Source organism: Natator depressus, chromosome 13, assembly GCF_965152275.1.
Source record: "Natator depressus isolate rNatDep1 chromosome 13, rNatDep2.hap1, whole genome shotgun sequence".
Taxonomy (NCBI): domain Eukaryota; kingdom Metazoa; phylum Chordata; order Testudines; family Cheloniidae; genus Natator; species Natator depressus.
The window spans coordinates 5,785,681-5,808,269 of NC_134246.1; the positions used below are offsets into that span (position 1 = coordinate 5,785,681).

The following is a 22,589-nucleotide window of genomic DNA, read 5'->3' on the forward strand; positions in this document are numbered from 1 at the left end:
CACAAGGACTCCTCATTATTTTCAGCATGAGTCTGGTGATCTTTGATGTTTGCCTTGCAGCCTCAGTTCCTGCAGTCACGTGTCTCAAGGCTTCGGGTTTTTTTAAATGTAAGATTCTTTCCAGGCCTGGTCATTGCAGAGAAAAAACTTGAACCCGTGACCCAGGTGCAGCCTAAAATCTCTAAAACCAGAGCGCAAACAAAATGAACCCCAAAAGTTCTAATTTTTTTTATTATTATTTTTTAAAAAATCTCTTGATTTTTTAAGCCACGCTTGTGCCTTTTGAGGTGTGTTGTGGTGGCGGAGTGCTGCGCTGGGGGTAGCGGTGCCCAAATCACTGTTAAGAGGGCCCAGCAGAGTTGGGATCTGCGTTCCCTATATTTTGGGTGGCCCAGGGACAGGTGATGGATGAATCTGTGTGTGTGTGTGTAGCTCCCACTGAGGCCCTGCTAGGGCCCTTTCTACTAATGCAGTAACCCCAGAGCTATTGGTCCATCTGTCACAGGCCCCTGGCCTCCCCCCCCCATCCCTCAGTGAGACACTCCCACACCGGGCTCCCCCTTTCTGGAGTGGTACATTCCCACACCTGTCACCCCACGCGGGCACCTCAGCGCTCCGCTCCCCATCACGGTGCTACAATGGTATATGCCATTTCCCAATCCGTCGTCCCCGCGGTGGGCGCGCCGTTGGTCTGCTCCGCGACTGCGCACTGGCGCTGCCCGGGGGCTCTCAGCTGGGTGAGTGTTTACAGCTGCCCGCCGGAGCCCGAGGGCTGAGGAGAGCCGGGCCGGCGGGGGAGGGGGGTGAGGAACCGCTGCCCCGGCGCCCAGGTAGAGCCCCTCCCCCACCCCGCCTGCTCCGCCGGCCTGAAGCGGCCGCTCTCGTTGGACCGAGCGCTGCAGGCCCCCAACCGCCCTGGCCTCACGGGGGCCCCTCCCCCCTCAGGCCCCGGGCGGGGGAGGGGAGGCCGGAGCCCCCAGCCCCTTGCTGGGGGAGGGAGCGGGACGGAGACCCCCCGATACTCGGCGGTTCCCTCTCAGTGGGACAGGCCCCCAGAGGCCTCAGTAATGGTGGAGCCACCCCTCCCCCCCTCCCCAGCGCCCTCTAATGACACGGCCCTGCGCACCTCGCCAACGACCCTTTAATCATACGGGGGGAGGGCTGCTGGGGTTCCCTGCACAATGTGGGAGGCCCCCCAGGATAACCTGGCAACCCCCCCTGCCCCCCCCCCATATAGTGTTTCTTCAGTGCTGAGTCTAGCTGCTGAGTTGATCTCTGATTATTTAAATTGCAATCCTGAGCTGTGGAGTAGTGGAGCAGGGACACAGGGCTGTGGGTACGAGGGAGGGCGATGCACAGCAGTATTTATTACACACACACACACACCAGTGACCTGCATGGGGTCTTGTAGTGGAAGTAAGAATGGGGGTGCAGAGTGAGTGTTTTGGGGAGGGTTGTGGGAGGATCAGTGAGAGGGGCGTAACTCAGTCTGACTTTAGCTACCTTTTATTATTCATTGCAAAGCGTGCTGTGGAGTCTGTGGCAGTTGTCAAAAAGCTGAGTTTACCCCTCTCGTGTTTCTTTGTGAGCTTACTAACAGTGCATTTAACTCTATTTGCTTTTTAATAAATCATTAAAATATCATTGTTTGTTCCTGGAATATGAATGTAGCTTCTCACATTATAAGCTCTTCTTTTTCTCAGAAGAGGTGAGCATGGCACCATATAAATAGCGGGTGGCGTAACCATTCCTGGAGTGTACACAACTCAGTAACTACACTGTTCTGAGAGTGATCATAATTGTGGCATGCGCACTCCAGAGTAATGCCCAGACCTGTAACACTGTGATCTGTAGAGAAGTCTGTACTCTGCACAAGAACTGCAAACGAGTGCAACTCAAGTATTAAAAGGTGCGGGGGGAGTACCTTTGATTATAGCTATCAGTTTAGGAAAACAAATGTGTAATTATTGGAAAAGAGAAGTTTCCATGGGGTATGTTTTAAAATTCTGCATATAAAGCAGATGTTTTCCACAAAATGAAGACCAGTCTGTGCTACAGAAATAACCGTTTCAAAGTCTCATTGACACTACCAGTATAACTTAGAGGACCCTGTTACAACTTGGTTGTCCCCTGTCTGGGTTACAAAATGACTGTTGCTTGTAGTGTGGATGAGAACCGTTGATGTCCCTACAACTAGGCTAAAGCCTGGTCAGAGGACAACAATGTCTTATGTCAGGTTTCAGAGTAGCAGCCGTGTTAGTCTGTATTCGCAAAAAGAAAAGGAGTACTTGTGGTACCTTAGAGACTAATAAATTTATTTGAGCATAAGCTTTCGTGAGCTACAGCTCCGAATTGAGCTGTAGCTCACGAAAGCTTATGCTCAAATAAATTTGTTAGTCTCTAAGGTGCCACAAGTATTCCTTTTCTTTATGTCTTATGTGGGACTTGTGATTTCATGATGGTTTTTAGTGTATACTGGACCGTAAAGCCACGGTTGTGGTGCTTGTGTGCACAAGAAGGAAAAACGAAGTTTGTTTAACCTTGTCAGGGAGCCACAGCAGAGCCCTGGTAGGGCCAAAACCATACTTCACAATTGTATTTAAACATGGAGATTTTAATAGTGTAAAGAGGGTCTGAATGGAGGGAAGGAGATAAACATGCTCAAGAAAATAGTGTGCACAAACAAACATCAAGAAAAACAAGGTCTTAAGGGATGGAAGGAATTTTCTACACTTAGTAATTAATCTGTGAAGAAACTACCCAAAGGCACCAACCAAACTGTAATCAAGCAATCACAAGAAATTGATAGGTATTTAAGAAAAAAACAAAATTGCAGGATAAGACCGGCTGATGTACATATTCTAGATTCTGGGCACTCTCACTAGCAATCTAGTATAATGGTGTTTTTTTTTTAAACTGGTGAAAAAGGGATGGTAGACAATTCCTATTACCTGCTAATGGGGGAAAATATCCAAGACACTATTAATGGATTACTATACTTGGAGGCATACATTTATTAAACAGACTAAAGGTCCTTCCTAAGAACTTGATGGAAGTTCATCATGCCTCGTCTGTTTGCAGACAGACAGGACGGTACACTCTGAGAATACATATGTTGAGATTTTCTTGCTGCAATTTCTTCTCTATTTCTTTTGAAACTGGTAAAGTATATAAATTTTCTCTTGCTGAATGTATAGAACAATTTAGCTGTGGGCAGATCTACTGAATCTAGAAAACAACACTAAAGCTACGGCTTCTGCAGTTATTGTTAGCACAGCATAGCAAAGCACTGCAAATAAAAATTCGCATTGTACTTTCTGGAGTGGAACTTTTTAGTGGGTGGGAAACAACTAGATTAATTTGGAATTATAAATGAAGTGCTTTCCCTCTGTAACTCATTCTTTAAAAGATGAAGATGTACTTTATGAACTGTGTCTCCTAAATAGAGAGTAAGTAGTTTGCTTTCTTTTCCCAGAATGAATTGCGAGTCTGTAAAAGTGACATCAGCAGTGTCATTATTTTGTAAGGGCTGGATGGGGTTGAAATAGTTTCTGAGGGGGATGATCTTACTTAACTCTTAGAAGAGACCATGAGAAATTGCACTCACTTCTGAGGAAATTTCTTTCCAACAGTTGCTCTCTATTCTATTGCATTCTCCACTGAAGGTGATGCTTGGAGCTGCAGAAGCTTGAGCCACAAGAAAGTATGTATTCTATTGAGGAGGTGGTGGATACATTTTTTTTTTTTCTCCACTTCTGCCTGTGCCCCTTGATTATCTTTTTTTTTTTTTTTTTTAATGTATGTCCGTGGATTTAGCATCCTGTTATGTTTTCTTTCACCCTTCACTGCAGGCAATTTGGGAGGCTCCCTGTTTCTTTTTTCTGCCTGTTTCTTTTGAAGTCTATTAATCCTCTTCTGGTGTTCTTGCAAACAGAGTCTGGATGTTCCTTGAATTTTGGCAAACACAGGCCATGTTTTTATGACTTATTTTTTATTATTATTGCTTGGACTCCACAGTGGAAAAGGGACAATGAATAAGAATGGAGTGGAGTGCCCCAAGGGTTGGTCCTGGGACCGGTTTTGTTCAATATCTTCATTAATGATCTGGAGGATGGCGTGGATCGCACCCTCAGCAAGTTTGCAGATGACACTAAACTGGGAGGAGAGGTAGATACACTGTAGGGTAGGGATAGGATACAGAAGAACCTAGACAAATTAGAGGATTGAACCAAAAGAAATCTGATGAGGTTCAACAAGGAAAAGTGCAGAGTCCTGCACTTAGGACGGAAGAATCCCGTGCACCGCTACAGACTAGGGACCGAATGGCTAGGCAGCAGTTCTGCAGAAAAGGACCGTGGGGTTACAGTGTACGAGAAGCTGGATATGGGTCAACAATGTGCCCTTGTTGCCAAGAAGGCCAATGGCACTTTGGGCTGTATAAGTTGGGGCATTGCCAGCAGATCGAGGGAGGTGATCGTTCCCCTCTATTCAACATTGGTGAGGCCTCATCTGGAGTACTGTGTCCAGTTTTGGGCCCCACGCTACAAGAAGGTTGTGAAAAAATTGGAAAACGTCCGGCGGAGGGCAACAAAAATGATTAGGGGACTGGAACACATAACTTATGAGGAGAGGCTGAGGGAACTGGGATTGTTTGGTCTGCGGAAGAGAAGAATGAGGGGGGATTTGATAGCTGCTTTCAACTACCTGAGAGGTGGTTCCAAAGAGGATGGCTCTAGACTGTTCTCAGTGGTAGCAGATGACAGAACAAGGAGTAATGGTCTTGAGTTGCAGTGGGGGAGGTTTAGCTTGGATATTAGGAAAAACTTTTTCACCAGGAGGGTGGTAAAGCACTGGAATGCGTTACTTAGGGACGTGGTGGAATCTCCTTCCTTAGAAGTTTTTAAGGTCAGGCTTGACAAAGCCCTGGCTGGGATGATTTAGTTGGGGATTGGTCCTGCTTTGAGCAGGGGGTTGGAGTAGATGACCTCCTGCGGTCCCTTCCAACTCTGATATTCTATGAATGGGAACCAGAACCTATAATCTTATTTAGCAGTTCAAGGTTGGTGCACTGGAGGAGAATATTATACTACTAAAAATGTAATATGACCTTCCTACCCCCCTCCCCAAAACATGTATGTAATTCTGAAACTCCAGGTGCATGATTTTGTTTTTAATATTTTAAGTCAGCTTTTGAGTATATGTTCTGTTCTAGTGTTTTTACATTGATATCTTTGCAAAGAAGTTGTCTTATTTTTATGACTTTAAGTTGTTTTATGTTTAACAGCCTTAGCGCTTATAATGATGTTAAGTGTCTTCTGTTGCTCATCTTCCCCCACCCCAATTGAGTTTTAGAACTTGCTAAAAATTGTTGAAGAAGATGGGAGGTGCAGTGAGTGCAGGAGAAGATAATGATGAATTAATTGATAACCTGAAAGAAGCGCAGTATATCCGGACAGAGCTGGTGGAGCAGGCATTCCGTGCCATTGATCGAGCAGACTACTATCTTGATGATTTTAAGGACAATGCTTACAAAGACCTGGCGTGGAAACATGGAAATTTTCATCTCTCTGCACCGTGCATTTACTCAGAGGTGATGGAAGCTTTGGATCTACAGCCGGGACTGTCATTCTTGAATCTGGGCAGTGGCACCGGTTACCTGAGTTCTATGGTCGGACTCATCTTGGGTAAATAACTTTGTCATGTTAATTATTGATTAAATTATCATCTGTTTTCATGATCGTAGGAAATATTCCTCGCTTTAATTTCAAGATTTTAAATTCGGTCTAAGTGCAGATAAAGAATATGTTAATCAGATTTGGCCAATTAAGCAGGATTCAGGGGAACCTAGTGATGACTCAGAACAGACACTGATGCAGTGCACAGCTGATTGTCATGGCCTCCTACTGGCATGAGTGTAGGCTTGCTGGGCTCTCACTTGAGGGGAAGATCAAGATGTCAGGAGTGGAGAGAGACAAGTTTGTGTGGGATGGTGATTGAGTTTGACCAGGGAGAGCCCTGAATCTTTAGATCTATGACCCATTTATTCTTAATCCCCTGCAACCAGCCTGAAATACATTTAAAAGATCTAATTGTGATTTATTCCAGTGTAAGATCAGTACCTGGTATCTAGTTCTAGTTACTTCCCGAGTGCAAGCAAGGTGATGCTTCAAAATACAATTTAGCAAATAGTCTTATGTCTTAATATAAGAACAGGGGCGGTGGTTGCCCACAGTTAGCAACCTTCTTTTTCCCTTACCTTCCTCCAGACAAACACACAGGAGTAAATGTGTAAGTAGAGTAGCTCTTCCAGGATGTAAAAGCGTGGCTGATCATACAGAGTTAAATATATGAAAATGCAGGAAATCACCCCTCAGTCTCATGGTGGTAATAATCACTCTGTGTGGAGAACTGTCAAAATAAATTTCAAACTGCATTGATCCTAATGAAATGCAAAGTCAGTGCTTACACACTGCTTCTGACTTCCAGTACAGCTGCTAATAGCAGGAGGGTCCCCATTACCCTCCTGCCTGTGGGTCGGAAATTTTAATTGTTTAAATGTTTGTGTCATCAGAGCTGAGACTTAGTCCCACTTCTAGTGAGCGGGCATGAAGCTGGAACTTGTTTATTGGTTTGCAACAAGCTTTGACAAAACTAATTAGAATATGAACACTTATAACTTTAGGTGCCTTTGAACTATTTCTCCCTTAAAATGAGCAAGCCTGTCTCATGTCAAAATAATAGAGGGGTTTGTGTAGCCCTAGTTATAATGTAAATATGGCTATTGTCTTCAGTGCTTAATAGCAGGACTCTTAAACTGTGCATAACTGTAATTCTGCAACAATTTCCTTTCAGATATTTGAAGGCAAATTGCCATATTATGTATTTTTCTTTGTTATATTTGATCATGTTATGTAAAGTCACATGATATAACTGCATTGAACTTGTTATGACATTAAACAAGGATTCGGTTTGTCAAAATATGTAGGGACTGTTCTGTTTCTAATTCAGAGGAGTCAGTCTTCAAAACAAAAGTAATCAATCAAAGATTAATTCCCTAAACTGTTAGAATCTTCTGAAGGCTATGGTCATTCCTCTTTTGTCCTCTGGTAGAATTTAGATTCTCAGCACTTCAGAAGAACCAGAATATTGCTAACCAATATTGCCTCTGTAGTAACTTCTGGAATGCAAAAGTGTTATAAGCCCTGTTCAGATTCCTGTAATGTTCAAGTTCTTTCAGGTGTAACAGAGAATAATAAATCTTACTCATGGCATACTAAGTAAGTGTCTTTCCCTTGTTTTTATGGAACTCAGCTGCACTCTTAGTATTACTCTAATATATTAAAGTTACAGTTCAAAGGGATGTTTCCAACTTATTAACCATGTTTAGTCTGAAATTTTTTACCTATTAGTTACTAGTAACATCTAAGATTATTATAACTGAAAAGTAAAACATAAACATCTTTTTAACTTTGTGGGAATTGTTGCATTTGGCAACACATCTTGTGGTGTTTTTAAGCCAACCCGCTTTCCCTTGTTGAAAAGACCCTTATAAATATGCTAATACGAGCAGAAAAATCCTTCTAAAACATTTTAAAAGACTTTATTTAAAAAAAAAAGTTCAAGATGTATCTTCTAAAGTTTCAGAGTAACAGCCATGTTAGTCTGTATTCGCAAAAAGAAAAGGAGTACTTGTGGCACCTTAGAGACTAACCAATATATTTGAGCATGAGCTTTCGTGAGCTACAGCTCACTTCATCGGATGCCACAGTATGCATCCGATGAAGTGAGCTGTAGCTCACGAAAGCTCATGCTCAAATAAATTGGTTCGTCTCTAAGGTGCCACAAGTCCTCCTTTTCTTTTAAGGGTTGTTCTGTCAGAAACTTGAACTTTTATATATTGCTCAATTAAAAATAATTCAAGCACTGTTCCTGTAATAGTAGTGAGTCTGATTTCTAGAGCTAGCTAAAATTACCATGTGAACTGTAACTCTTGCCAATTTTTGATTTTTGGTCACTTCCCATAGCAATAATCTTTAGTGATTTACAGTGGATTCTTTGTGTTATATAGCAGCGGTACATCTGAAACATCAGCATTCCTGCCTCACCATTTTCTGTGTAAGTAGGAGCACACTGGTCACAAAAGGTTGCTATACATCCAGGCACTAGCCATCGCTAGTAGTAAATGGTCCTGCACTTCTAAGTGCAGACCTCAAAACAAACATTTTAAATTGTAGAAACATTCTTAAGGAGTAGTTTATCTGAAACACATTGAGAAAGTAACAGGGATCAGTTGTGCTTGGCTTTATCCAGTTGCCCTTAAAACCATTTTCTTTGCACTCTTTAAACTTGCAGGTCCTTTTGGTGTTAACCATGGTGTGGAGCTTCACTCTGATGTTATAGAGTATGCAAAGCAGAAATTGGACTTCTTCATCAGAACAAGTGACAGCTTTGACAAGTAAGAGTAGAGAACACCTGTAGCATCCTACTTCATGATTTTGAATTTAATAATTACTACTACAAAACTACTAGCTCTTTGGGTAGCTCTCCCTATTCCCACACAAGAACTGCAGATTTAAGGGTGATTTTAGGACACTAGCTCCTTAGGCTTGCTGAGCTGCAGTGTGTGACGACGTTCTAAGCTGATGGGTATGTGGGAGGAGAGATGTTAAGAAATTTTTGCTATGTTGTTGTACTCTTAGCTGTTCTAATGCCACACCAGTTGAAAGAAGCCAAAATTGGGTATTAGCAATAAGATTTAATTACAGCCAATATATTTGAGGCTGCAAATGGTGATGGTCATCTATCTAAAAAATTATATTCGTGACCTCTCAGCCTGAATCCCACCAAAGAGTGTAAAGTAATTTCCATGCTGCTTTAATAGAGTTTTATTGGAAGAAAAACTTTATTGGTTAAAATGTGAAACTATTTTTACGATGACTAAAGCAAAACGCCTATAACCAGAAGTTACCTTAGCAATACGAGTTGTAGCTGTCATATTTTTGGATTTATTTTGCAATTTGTTTGTGGGAAGTACTTCTGATCACCTGGAACTGTCACAATGCTAGAATGAATAAAATGGGTACAACCGTCTTTAAACAAGAAGAGCTGAACTGCAGCCACTTCACCAGTCACTACACTGAGACGCTGATGGTTAAGTAGGGAAGAGGTAACCCCGCCCTTAGCATGCAGTCTTTTGTTGTAAGCAGAGAGGTAAGAGTACCTGTGAATAGGCGACCAGTCCCCTTCATTACTAAAATAAATAAGCCTATTGTTATTGTTCTCGTGCCATCTCACTTTACAGAAATGCAATAACTGTAGCTAAATGGCAAAGACCAACGTAAGTAGAAAGTTTCATATCTAGAGACCTGTTTGAAAAAAATCAGTGACACTGCAGTGCAAGTACAAAAGGAGTGGTGGGGGCTACAGTATTAAAGATGGTGTCATTTAGATGAGATCCTTGCCCATCTGTGGTATATAGAAACTGGTATATCTCATTTAAACTATATCAAAATCTTTTTAATAAAACTCTCCTACTAGCCAAGTCTCTGTACAAACTACTGATGAGTTGATAGCAGTGCAGCAATTATGTTGGCAAACAAATTGGCCAATAATTCGTTGTTTGTAAAATGCTTTGGGGTACCTGGAGTAAGAAAAATAGTATATAAAACCACATTGCTCTACAGCTGACCAATTTGTACTTCAGAGATTAATACGGTCATAGATAAGAAGAAAGTCTTCGTTTTTTAAATGTTTTTGAGTATAAATACAGGTATGTGAAAAGAGGAAAATAGCTGCTAGGATATCTGGCATAACACAGGTAAGGACTATTAGCCAGTTGTTACAAACATATCATGTTGCTGCACTTCTTGAAGTCTTTTGCTTTTGTAATACTAATACCATATTTTAGTAGGCTGCCTCTTTCCAAGGGCCTCAGGTGGTATGTGGATATCTTGGTACAACTGTATATTTTAATCGCAGTTAACTCACATGAATAACTCAAAAAATTAATAGCGATTAAAAAAAATTAACCATGATTAATCGCAGTTTTAATTGCACTGTTAAACAATAGAATACCCATTGAAATGTATTAAATATTTTTGGATGTTTTTCTACATTTTCAAATATATTGATTTCAATTACAACACAGTATGCAAAATAGACAATGCTCACTTTATATTGGTTTAGATTAGAAATATTTGCACTATTAAAATGGCAAACAAAAGAAATAGTAGTTTTCAGTTCACCTCATACAAGTACTCTAGTGCAATCTCTTTATTGTGAAAGTGCAATTTACAAATGTAGATTTTTTTTTTTGTTACGTAACTGCACTCCATAACAAAACAATGTAAACTTTAGAGCCTACAAGTCCACTCAGTCCTACTTCTTGTTCAGCCAATCGCTAAGACAAACAAGTTTGTTTACATTTACGGGAGATGATGCTGCCTGCTTCTTGGTTACAATGTCACCTGAAAGTGAGAACAGGCGTTCGCATGGCACTTTTGTAGCCAGCATTGCAAGGTCTTTACATGCCAGATATGCTAAACATTCATATGCCCCTTCATGCTTCAGCCACTGATTCCAGAGGACATGCTTCCATGCTGATTATGCTCGTTAAAAGAATAATGCATTAATTAAATTTGTGACTGAACTCCTTGGGGGAGAATTGTATGTCCTCTACTCTGTTTTACCCGCATTCTGCCATATATTTCATGTTGTAGCAGTCTCGGATGATGACCCAGCACATGTTCATTTTAAGAACACTTTCACTGCACATTTGACAAAACGCAAAGAGGGTACCAGTGTGAGATTTCTAAAGATAGCTATACCATGTGACCCACGGTTTAAGAATCTGAAGTGCCTTCCAAAATCTGAGAAGGACGCAGTGTAGAGCATGCTTTCAGAAGTCTTAAAAGAGCAACACTCTGATGCGGAAACTACAGAACCCAAACCACCAAAAAGGAAAATCCGTCTTCTGCTGTTGGCACTGACTGACTCAGATGATAAAAATAAACATGCGTCGGTCCACACTACTTTGGATGGTTATCGAGCAGAACCGTCATCAGCATGGACGCATGTCCTCTGGAATGGTGGTTGAAGCGTGAAGGGACGTCTGAATCTTTAGTGCATCTGGCACATAAATATCTTGCGACACCGACTACAACAGTGCCATGCGAACGCCTGTTCTCACTTTCAGGTGATATTGTAAACAAGAAGTGGGCAGCATTGACTCCTGCAAATGTAAACAAACTTGTTTGAGCGATTGGCTGAACAAGAAATAGGACTGAGTGGACTTGTAGGCTCTAAAGTTTTATGTTTTGTTTTTGAATGCAATTATTTTTTTGTACATAATTCTACATTTGTAAGTTAAACTTTCATGATAAAGAGATTGCACTACTGTACTTAGGTGAATTGAAAAATACTATTTCTTTTGTTTTTTACAGTGCAAATATTTGTAATCAAAAGTAAATATAAATGAGCACTGTACCCTTTGTGTTCTGTGTTGTAAGTGAAATCAATATATTTGAAAACTATTTAAATGGTATCCTATTGTTTAACAGTGCGATTAATTGTGATTAATTTTTTAAATCACTTGACAGTTCTAATATTTTACCATTATTGCTGCATCAAATTTAGGGATTATTATAGTCTTCGTGAATTCTGGCTATTCTGCAAAAACAGAAATTAGCATAAAATTGTTTCTTTTCTCTTTAAATTATATCAGAAGTACTGTATTGCAAGAATTTTTGTCTAAACTATGAATTCGTGGTGTAATCCTGGCTCAATTGAAATTCATGATAAAATTCCCATTGACTTCAATGGAGGCAGCATCTCACTCTTAGTGTTGAAAACCATTTAGCAGTTTATGGGAAAGGTTATGGAAAACTAAGCCGAAGACATTCTGGTTCAGTCTTAAAAGAGCTTAGAGTTCAAATTGTACTTGTAATATTTATGCAAAGAGATTGTAACTGGGCCCACAAATCGGGTAATTGTATGACAAATCCCCAATCCTGATAATTTGTGTAAGCAGTTATTCAGTGTATGTGTTCAGATTATGCACCTAAGATCTTTGGAAAATCTCATGTATGAGTAATTTCAGAATCACTCTAGTCTGGAGGGCCTCAAATTGTGGCCCTTTGTGGTAGTCTGTAGAATGAAACTTTTTGAGATCCAGGAAACTGGGGCTTGGGAGGGGAAATGGCCAATGAAATTTCTTTTCTTATCAAGTATGTAGTGTTATAATTGGCCTTCTTCTTTTTCAGATTTGAATTCTGTGAGCCCTCCTTTGTTACTGGCAATTGTTTAGAGATCTCTCCAGATTCTACTCAGTATGACCGTGTTTACTGTGGTGCTGGTGTACAGAAAGAACATGAGGACTACATGAAGAGTCTGCTGAAAGTTGGGGGAATTCTCGTCATGCCACTCGAGGAAAAGGTTGAGTGCCTCTTTACCTAGGATTTGATTTCTTTATTCTTATTTAGCCTATAGGTGCAGTTCACTACCTTCCTTATAGGTAACTATTCGGCATATCAGCTCTTACACTAAGTGTTTACTAGGAATAAAGAGAGCAATTTCCAGAAACTGAACTATACATGTCTTAATTATGTTACAAAGTATGCATACTTCTACCAGACAGTCCCTCTTCAAGTGTTTTGTATTTAACTTTTTAGTGAATTGTGAGAGGTACTCCCAAGTTAGTTTAACACTTCATTTTTGTACTTCTTCAAGAATGCTTCAGTCAAAATTTGTTGAAGTGAGGTACCATACTACACTTTGCTTTCCAGTGGTAAATTAGACAGTCCATAAAAAGTTTTTCATAGTAAGTACGTGGAAAAGGAAGATAGTGGTGCAGGGTTCGGTTGAGTTGTAGCTATGTGAATCTTACATCTCTTGATATCTTTCATTTGAGGCTAGGAGAGGGAGAAAATACTGAATTAATAATTTGATTTCAAATTAGCTTGAATTTTTGATTGTAAACTACTTCATAAATAGATTTTGCAAGTATATAGTGCAGTGTCTTGTTATATTTATTGTAACCAGAAAATAATTTTTAAATTATAAGTCAAGGATACTTACTGCTTGATCATTTCTTTAAGTGTTTAAGAGTCAACTTCACAAACTGTCCTCTAAAGAGGCATCCAAGATACCGACATTCATGAGTGCCACTGAGCACTTTGTCCACACAAATTGCATAATTTCTGTGTATATGAAATACAAATACACCTAACTTGCATAAATAAATATTACAGGTATTAGGAAAGTTCTTTTGAAAATTTGAACCAAGGAGGTAAAGATTAGCTAAAACTTTCCTTCACTATTGAAGAAACAAAAAGATTTTCTGCAAGAACAAATCTGGGTTTAGTTGGGTTTTTTGGAATTTCTTTTTCTACTTATCCCATACATTGTTGAACGTTCTCCAGCAGAAAATTTTGTTCAGAATTCCAGATACAGCCAGTGAGAATTGGGCAAGAAAAAGTGGCAGCTTACTTTGCCAAACAGGAAGCATTCAAAATAGTTGCAAGTCATAGGTTAAATAAACAACAGAGTCCAACAGCCTTTAGCAAAAACTGCAACTGATATAAAAAGAACTTTCTAGGTCTACCCTCTTTATACTGTGGAAAACTAGCAAGACAGTTATTAGACTACTGTTACCTTATCAGTGTGCTTCAGCCTTCTTTGTGGCAGCAACACTCTATGGACTCTACTTTTCCTAGGATTGTGGTGCTGTTATTTACTGGCCCAATAAGCCAGATACCAATTTTTCTAATGGTCTGCCATTTTTAATGGTATGCCACAGGTCACTGTTGATTTCAAAGTCTGAATAACCATGTCCGAGCTTTCTAAACAAATATATCTTCATAATTCTGGCGTCTCTGGCAAGTAAAGATTTATTGTTTCAAGGAACTGCTTGGTTTAGGATTGGAAGTGACATATGGAGCCTTTCATCTCAAAGTACAGTAGTTAGTTTAGGTCAGTAGCTCACAGAAATTATTACCATTCAGAGGCTGTTAGGTCACCTACAATATGTAAAATTAATTGGTGATCCCATTCACACAGCAAAACCCACCGATATTATTTGCAATAACTTTCTCTCAGCCAAGGAATGAATGTCTATTGAAGATTGAATTACCCTCGGAACTCTGAGGCAGCCCCTATAGTTCAGAATGGGGAGAAATTGGGAGGGCAGTGTGATGAAATCTGGTATTGCCACTGCACACGTTCTGTGTTTAGACAACTTTGTCCATTAGGGCTGTAAATCTGGTTCTCTTCATGAATTCTATATTCACTCTTTAAAGAAAGAATTATGATGAACCTGTGTATTACTTGGCTTTTCACCTTGTCGCCACTAATTCTCTGTATTTCAAACACTTTGCCTGAAATCCAAAAGGCAAACAGTAGATTGTTCATTCTCGGCATAAAAAATTAACTATAGATAACTGGTTTCTACTGTTTACATAGTAGACAGCACTTTCTCTCTTTGATGCAGCTGACGAAGATAACACGCACTGGTCCTGCTGCCTGGGAAACCAAGAAGATCCTTGCTGTTTCTTTTGCTCCTCTGATTCAACCCATTCATGCAGATTCAGGGAAATCGAGACTTGTTCACTTGCGTAAGTATAAATGTTTATAGATATGCTTGCTCTTCTTTCTGCAGTCCCTTTGGCTGTTAGTTTCACCTTGATCCAAGCATGATACTCATACACAGCGGAAGTACAGCCTCCTCCTTTTGGAGAAAACTACTCAAGATGTTTAATTCTTTTGACAGTTGTCCAGTTTTGTCCATTCTACGCTACATACAGGTTTCCAGTATTTGAAGAGGTGTGGTATTAGGAAAGCAAGTTGAAAAAACAAATCCAGAAATGTTAGTGTCTGCTCTGTGAAATTGAAAGTGCGTATCTTTGTATTTTAAAATAATCTGCCTGCATTTTCAGTTTCCTGTTCGTCAGACTGTACTGGCTTGCCCATGTGGATTCATACATGGATTCTTATAGTATTAAGGGAATATATTACAAAGTGAAAAATGCACACATCATTTGTTTCAGTTGTGACATTTATCAATTTATATCAATAGCATGGCTATGCAGAGTTTCCTTCAAACATGATACCCTTCCAGAGGGGAGTTGCATTATTTTTATCTGTATTGCAGGTAGTGCCCAGTGATCCCAATCTAGATTGAGGCTCCATTGTGCAAGGTCCTGTACAAACACATAAGAACACAGGGTCCCTGCCCTCAAGAAATTACTACTTAATCTGTTTTTATGCTGCTTTGGTATCTGTTTATCACACTGTACAGAGCATATTAACTGTCCATCTGAGTATACCTTGCATATTGTGTTCACTATGAGGAAGCATGCAAGTATTTCGTACTTTATTTTTCCCCTTCTTTGCTTAGAAGAATGTCTGTAAGTATTTGTAATCCACAATGGAACAGAGTTTTCAATTTAATTTGATGCTTCTCAGTGCAGGGATAGATGTATGCAAATACAGGTTTTATTTATATTACGTGAGAGACATGGAATTGTGCAGTAGTGTTGACTGTTGCGCACCTTGGATTGGCTGAATAGTGCTGCACAAAAGCATGTAGACTCCTCTAAACCAGTGGTTCTCAACATTTCCAGACTACTATACCTCTTTCAGGAGTCTGATTTGTCTTGCGTACCCCCAAGTTTCACCTCACTTAAAAATTACTTGCTTACAAGAGCAGACCTAAAAATACATTTTTAACCATATCATTATAAAATCAATTGAAATATAAACATTGTACTTACATTTCAGTATGTAGGCTATAGATCAGTATAAACAAGTTATTGTCTGTATGAAATTTTAGTTTGTACTTACTTCGCTAGTGCTTTTTATGTAGGCTGTTGTAAAACTAGGCAAATATCTAGATGAGTTGGTGTAGCCCTGGAAGACCTCTGTATACCCCCAGGGCTACACATACTCCTGGTTTGAGAACTGCTGCTCTAAACCACTGAAGAGGGTGGGTATGCACCCTGTATAATACACAGTCACATGCTTCTAACTCCTTCTATCCACAGATCTTGAAACAGGTTTCATATGCTAATGATGTTAGCCTACACCTTTTGAAGTAGATAAGTATTGATGAGGAAACTGACAAAAGTTAAGTCATTTGCCCAAAGTCTCGAAATTAATCAGCAGCAGAGCTGGGAGTAGAATCCAGATCTACTCACTCTGTTTTGCGCATTGAGGACTGTTTCCACATTACTGAGAAGTCTGGAAACAAACTCCTCCTCGTTATTGTACAGTTTGAATTGCAAAGTCTTAAGATTTAAAACTTAAAACGCGGTTGCATAAAATAGTTCCTTGATCATTTGAGTATAAAATACCAAAATTCTATTTTAAATATTATATTTAATGTCTACTGATTTGTGTTTTGTGCACAGTGGGTTTGTGCGTTTGAACTTTTTCTCTCAGCTCCTTCTCTCAGTGATCAGATTACAGGAGAAGTGCATAATACAACATGTTTTTTAGGGAAAAACATTAACTTTATCCGAGTTGACAGAGTTTGAAATAAAGCTGGGGTTTTTTTTATAAACATAACAGGGAATTAAAATAGTTATCCTCACTCCATTTCAGACAACTTTTCAGCCTGTGCTGCCAGTTTTTTTGCTTCTATACCTGTTCATATTTTTGTTCTGTGTTATAGCACCAATAAGTGTCCGCAGCCTACAGGATCTGGCTCGCATTGCCATCCGAGGAACTATTAAAAGGATAATACATCAAGAAACAATGAGCAAAAATGGAAATGGTCTGAAAAACCCTCCAAGGTTTAAACGAAGACGTGTTCGCCGCCGTCGCATGGAAACCATTGTCTTCTTGGATAAAGAAGTCTTTGCCAGTCGTATCTCAAACCCCTCAGATGATAACAACAACTGTGAGGAGACTGAGGAGGAGAGGAGAGAAGAGGAGGAAAAGGGTATCTCTGAACTGAAGCCAGACCCCCCTGTAAACTTTCTGAGAGAGAAGGTCTTGAGTCTGCCTTTGCCTGATCCCCTGAAATATTACCTGCTTTATTACAGAGAAAAATAAGTATCTTGTTCGTAGAAAGCAGAAAGGTAGACATAAAAATAAAATACTTCTTAGGGCTTGACAAATGTGTACCACTTGCTTGCCTGTTAACATGACCACACATGGCAGTAGGCTGGCTAGCTGGGGAATGTGGCTGCTGTATTCTTAAACATCATAGCTTTTTTTAAGTTTCCTCTCCTTCTTGGTTGTATGCTATAGTTTTATCCTGCAGCAGTGTTCCCTTTTAAAAAGCAAGCTGATGAAGTGCTCAGTTGCTTAGAGAGAGAAGGATATCATTCCCTGAAAACTAACTACACAGAGATGTCTATTGAAATCTCTTGGCTGCACTTTCACCAAATTGCGGTTTTAAATATTCTTAGGCAGTGCTCTAAAGACTTCATTGTCCATGCTGTCCTCCTAACGTTGACACAAATGGAGTACACATTTGGTTTCATTTTTAAACAGAGATATTGGTAAAAATCTGACCTGGTAAACCTTGTTTGTTCCAGTAATCTGCAAAAACACACAAACGTACGAAATCAGACTTTGATAGTACTTTGAGGTATCCAGGTTTTGAACACTGAAGCAAAGCACTGGCCACCTTTCAACTGGTGGGTCTCAGGTTAGCTATAAACCTTACATTTTTTTTAGATTTTGGAGGAGAGGAATGTTTGGCAGGGAGTTGGTGTTTCCTTCACAGAAAACAGCTTGTTTTGTAAAATCCAGTCTGAGGTGAGATGCAAGCTACGTAAGGTTTTAAAAAAAATAAATAAGGAGAGCAAATTTAACTTAGAGTTGCTAAACTGATCAGCTGACTTTCAAAGATTGCTAGGGCAATCAGGTTTGTGGCTGTTTCCTCTGGCACCACTTATAAAGTAATTCAGAAAAAATGGGTGGGAAAAGGACAAACCTAGCAAGGAGTTAATCTAAGACTGGCGCTGATAGTGCAATCAACAGACCTGATATGAGTTAATGTGTGACTGCTGTGCTGGACATAGTGTAAGGCAGGTAGTCTCAGGCATTCCTAGCCTGAACTAAAGGAAGTAGCGAGTGTCCTGGGAAATGAACCAAACTTTGTTTCTCAGAGGTTGCACAGGAAAGTGGAAACAGTCTAGGAAGCCAAAGTGAGTGGTTATGCTACTGACACATAATGCTTAAGTGCCCTGTTTGGGGCTATGCTGTAGCAAGGAGACTGCAATGCTGTTCACGTATACCTTGTCCTTGTAGATTAGCAGGAACTAGATTTACAGCCTTACTAGTTCATTTAATTTTTGTTAGTTTCTTTAAGTAGCTTGTGTAGAAAGACTTTATAACCTGCAATTTCATGGAGTATAAATTCTAATCTTTATTCTCAAGTCTTCCTGTAATGATGGTAGGAGGAGATTTATATTCATGTGTTGAGGGGAAGATTGCTTGATTATTTTGGCCTGTTTGAAAAATCTGTGTACAATATTGGGGGCTAGAAGGAAACAATTGAGGCTGCATTGATTTGGATCACTCAAAGGCTAACTAAATAATAACCCTATCAGTAGATAATCCAGCTATGTTAGAAGGGTATTTCCTCATCAGTTGCAGTTGGTGGGCTTGATCTTGATCTCATTTGTATGGTCTCCTTAACTTGCTAAGAGGAGTGAATGAAGTTTGTCTTGCCAAAATACATTAACCTGGACTTCGTTACATGGTACTGAATCACACAATTTGCATTGACTGAGTTGTGTGTTTTAAATCTTGTGCAACACTTCGAAAATGTAGGAATTAGTCTAAAATGTCTAAGCAATGCTTTTATGCTCGCTCCCTTTTTAAAAGTCTCCAAATACCCACTCTGTACTTGTGACAACTAACGTCTTTTTCTATAAAATACAATGTATGGATGACCAATAAAATCCCTATGAACTGCATTTTTTGTGACCTCCGAGGATATTATTTTTAACTGTTAAACATTCGTGTTCCATGTTTGTAATTGATATATGCCTTTCTCTCCAGCGGCATGACAATTCCTCACCCTTCGAGCAGCCTCTTGGTTTGGGCTACTATGTCCCCCTCCTATTTATTAATTGCAGGTCTTTCTACAGATACCGTTTAGAAGTCTGTTATTTTTAAAATGGTCAATAACAACTTGAAGTGGATATTTATATGAATAATCCTATTTGTTGCTTCTGTTACTTTATCTTTGCATTTGGCACTGTTTGATGTTTTTTCCTGTAACTATAAAAGATATTTTGTCAGATTTTCACCAGATTTGCCTTTTTTATTACATTTGCTAGATTTTGTAGGGCTCTTTAAAATGCATAAAAAATATTTTTCCTGTGTATGCCTGAATACAGTAAGTAAATACACAAGCAGTTTGGGTTCTAGGTTGTCAGTGTCCCATTGTCACAATGAAAAACATGGTAGAAAGTCTATATGTGTAATATAACTGTGAAATAGTGTAGTTTATAGCCTGTAAATAAAGGGGACTTGTAAATATGATTTTCCCTGTGCACAAGCACTTGCACTGTAGTTTAGTACAGTAGATTTGTGTGTTTACTAGATTAACTGTAGCATACTGTTTTTTTTTTGTATAGTCTATAAATTTTATGGAAATATTACCTGCTTTTCTGATGACTATTTTTGTTTTCCAGATAGTCAGCATTTTAAATGTCATGTGACTTCTTTGTAGATTTTGATAGAATAGTAAGTACATAAGGAAACAAGCTTCAAACTGTTGAAATCTTAAGTATGCAAGTTGAAAAATAAGTGTGTAAAGCAATTTTTATTGTCATTTCTAATCTCATGAGGCATGCAAAAATGTCAAGCAATTGAAAACAAATTTTATTAAAATGAGTGTTTCTATATCAATAAATGCAGTAAATACTTTTTAGCCTTGCTTCTGCATCATGTTGTGTTAAGAATACTTTGCAAAAATAGGTATTATCAAACCTGCAGGAAGAAATTTCTGTTCTTAGAAAAGACAATTCTTAATGCCAAGCAATTGTGTAGTTTACATTGATTTCATCTTAACTTGGAACATCATCTTCCAAAAGCAGCCCAATTGCGCAAACCAGTAGCTAATGGAATAGTGGAAGATATGGTTGGCAGTTAGGAGTGCACATGGAATTGGTATGGGTTTAATAGTACAGCAGTATACTGGCAAGCCAGTTCCCTTAGCAAGATCTTTAAAATGTGAACTTAATGGTTACCATTCAGGGCTTCTCTCTCATTCGTACTGTGAAAACTCCATTTCAGCTTTAGCTGAAATGGAAAACTAATCTTAATGCAGCAAGAAGAGTCAACTGCAGGTATTCTTCATTAGCAATAGTTATATCTATTGACCCTTCACCTGCAATATGGTGATGTATAGATTTTCATCTTTATATCTTCTGGGTTAGTCCAGACAAGTGTGTGTGTGAGTGTGTGTGGGTGTGGGTAACATATCCTTCTCCGAATCAAAACAGTAGGGTAATATGTAAATATATAACTAATCCCTTCCATTTCCATCCACTGCTTCCTAGAAAAACTTTTGCTACTTTGAGAAGGGATGAATGTGCCCCGTTCCACCTAAGGAGACCAATGTAATTATTATTTGTGTCACTGAATTAATTCAAAAAGAAAGGGTCCTGTTTTAAAAGACTGTCATTAACAGGTAGGAAGAGTTTCTGATAAGCACCTGTTGGTTACAAGTAACTGATATTTGCCATTTAGCCTACTGTATGTATATTAACTTTAAAACTTGCTATCAATAGGAGTGTTTTTATGGTAGTTGCATTTACAATACATCCCAAATCTACATTTGACTAGAGCCCATGAGAAATATTTCAAAAGGCATTGGAGGGAATCTTTTAACAACTTGCATGTGCTTTAACTCTGCTTCTTCACTATGAAACATTGTTATCCAGGTAAAAAATGCATGCTATCACAGCTCCCTGGAAAGTGTCAGACTCCACCAAGATGTTCTTAGTAAGGTGGAATTTTTGTTCCCTTCTGTTGACTGAAAGTGTCTCTGGCTTAAAAACGCTCTTTTTCTTTTTCAAAATTGTAGCGCTATGTCATTGGATGACAATTGAATATCTATTTGTGGATATTTATCTATACGCACTGTCTCAAAGCTGTTCCTTTTTGTGGTGTCTCATGTTACAAAACAAGTACAGTATTTCATAATGTCCCATGGAGTAAGTGTATATTGTCTGAATTCAGAGTAGAGCTTCATGAACAATGTTTTATGTTATAGTTTGTTGCTCTGCCATTGTATCTGTTCTGGTCTCTGTGAGGCATTTGGGTGTGTGTAACCATATACTGATAAGACTGAAGTTTTGTAAGTAACTTCCATAATTAAACCAGAAAAGCTATGTTCAAATATCTATAGAATCTACTTAACTTTCCAAGCTTCAAAGTTCATCAGTAATACCTGAAACTCCACTCAACCCAGAAAGATGCTCAGGAATGGAATGTATAGAGCTATACCATTCTCTTGTTATGTACCTGCAACTGCTGTTGATATTCATTTGAGTTGTGTTTGCTGCTCGAGGTAACCAATAGTATATAAAATCAACCACTGTCTTGGGAATCTGATAATACTCAGGCTCAGCTGGGCTAAGGTCAGAATGTTTCAGGCTTACCCTTTGATTTTTGATTTCCTTTGAGACCTTGAGGCAGACCCTTAATATCATTTGAACATACTTCTTGTGGTTTAATTTCTTGTCTTATGGTACAGTACTATTAAACACGTATAGGAAAAATATTGGCCTTTTTCCAAGGTCTTGCTATGACTTAGTGGTTTGTGTGTAATATGAATTACAGTGTACCCTTTAAAAGCACGTTAATAATAGTATGTGTCTGCATGCCATGGATTTATAAGAGCCAATGTTGCAGTAATTATGGTTATGAAAACCAAATGCAAACATGCACAGTAGCTACTCCCTTACCAGGCTTTTATAACTGTATGTAGACGATTGTATGTAGTGGGCCTAGTTCACACTTTCTGACTGATAGGACTGTAAAATTTGTAATTAACAAAAATAAGTGTTAACTGGGGGGGAGGGGTTAAATCTCTCAAAACATGACCTTCTCTGTGAAAACCTGATCTGAGTGATATTATTGGGTGCTAATATAATAAATAATAGTTGACAAACAAAAAGTAATGTTGTTATTCTTATACTGTTGGTAAACTTGTTTTCCTCTTCAGATTTTGATTTTAATTTGTTAAAATATAACTCTCATATATTAACAAGAGAGCTGGGCTCATCTCACTTATTTAAAGATGCTGCATCCCTGCCTATTTATTGATATCAAAACCTATTGATGGATTCCTTTAGAATTCTCAAAGTTCTGGTTTTTCATTCCTTACTGTTTTTTGAGATGGCATAGGATTGTATAGTGATTTATAGTCACAATAGCTGATTTCTTCTCTTGATATCCCCAAAATAATTTTCATTGTTTACAAGAAATAATGTAAAATATTAATTTGAAATCAGATCTTTACTGCAGAACGTACTTAACACAGACTAGTAGGTGCCAAAATTATTTTTTCCCTTATAACCTCTCCTGCTTTGGTCTTTGTAGATGAAATCAATTTATAAATAAAG

General features: G+C 38.9%; 1 protein-coding gene across 7 annotated transcripts; it reads left to right on the plus strand.

The window, feature by feature from the left end:
• Positions 1–585: 585 nt before the first annotated feature.
• On the plus strand, positions 586–22,089 carry PCMTD2 (protein-L-isoaspartate (D-aspartate) O-methyltransferase domain containing 2). 7 transcript variants are annotated; one of them, XM_074969471.1, is made up of 7 exons: positions 677–737; positions 3,633–3,703; positions 5,353–5,684; positions 8,353–8,455; positions 12,261–12,432; positions 14,486–14,609; positions 16,667–22,089. In XM_074969471.1, exons 3-7 carry the CDS (start codon positions 5,378–5,380, stop codon positions 17,047–17,049), a joined length of 1,089 nt encoding a protein of 362 aa, XP_074825572.1. In that variant the 5' UTR covers positions 677–737; positions 3,633–3,703; positions 5,353–5,377; the 3' UTR covers positions 17,050–22,089. The 7 variants fall into 7 exon arrangements, with proteins under 7 accessions (XP_074825571.1, XP_074825570.1, XP_074825569.1 ...); XM_074969470.1 differs by lacking the exon at positions 3,633–3,703 and having other exon boundaries at positions 586–737; XM_074969469.1 differs by lacking the exon at positions 3,633–3,703 and having other exon boundaries at positions 617–737; positions 5,347–5,684.
• The last annotated feature ends 500 nt before the right edge of the window (positions 22,090–22,589 follow it).

Bases quoted from the DNA above. Each gene is read 5' to 3' on its own strand.
- PCMTD2 (XM_074969470.1), top strand. From the start codon at position 5,378: ATGGGAGGTGCAGTGAGTGCAGGAGAAGATAATGATGAATTAATTGAT. The intron at 8,456-12,260 runs GTAAGAGTAGAG...CTTCTTTTTCAG, and splicing joins ACAAGTGACAGCTTTGACAA to ATTTGAATTCTGTGAGCCCT. The intron at 14,610-16,666 runs GTAAGTATAAAT...TCTGTGTTATAG, and splicing joins ATCGAGACTTGTTCACTTGC to CACCAATAAGTGTCCGCAGC.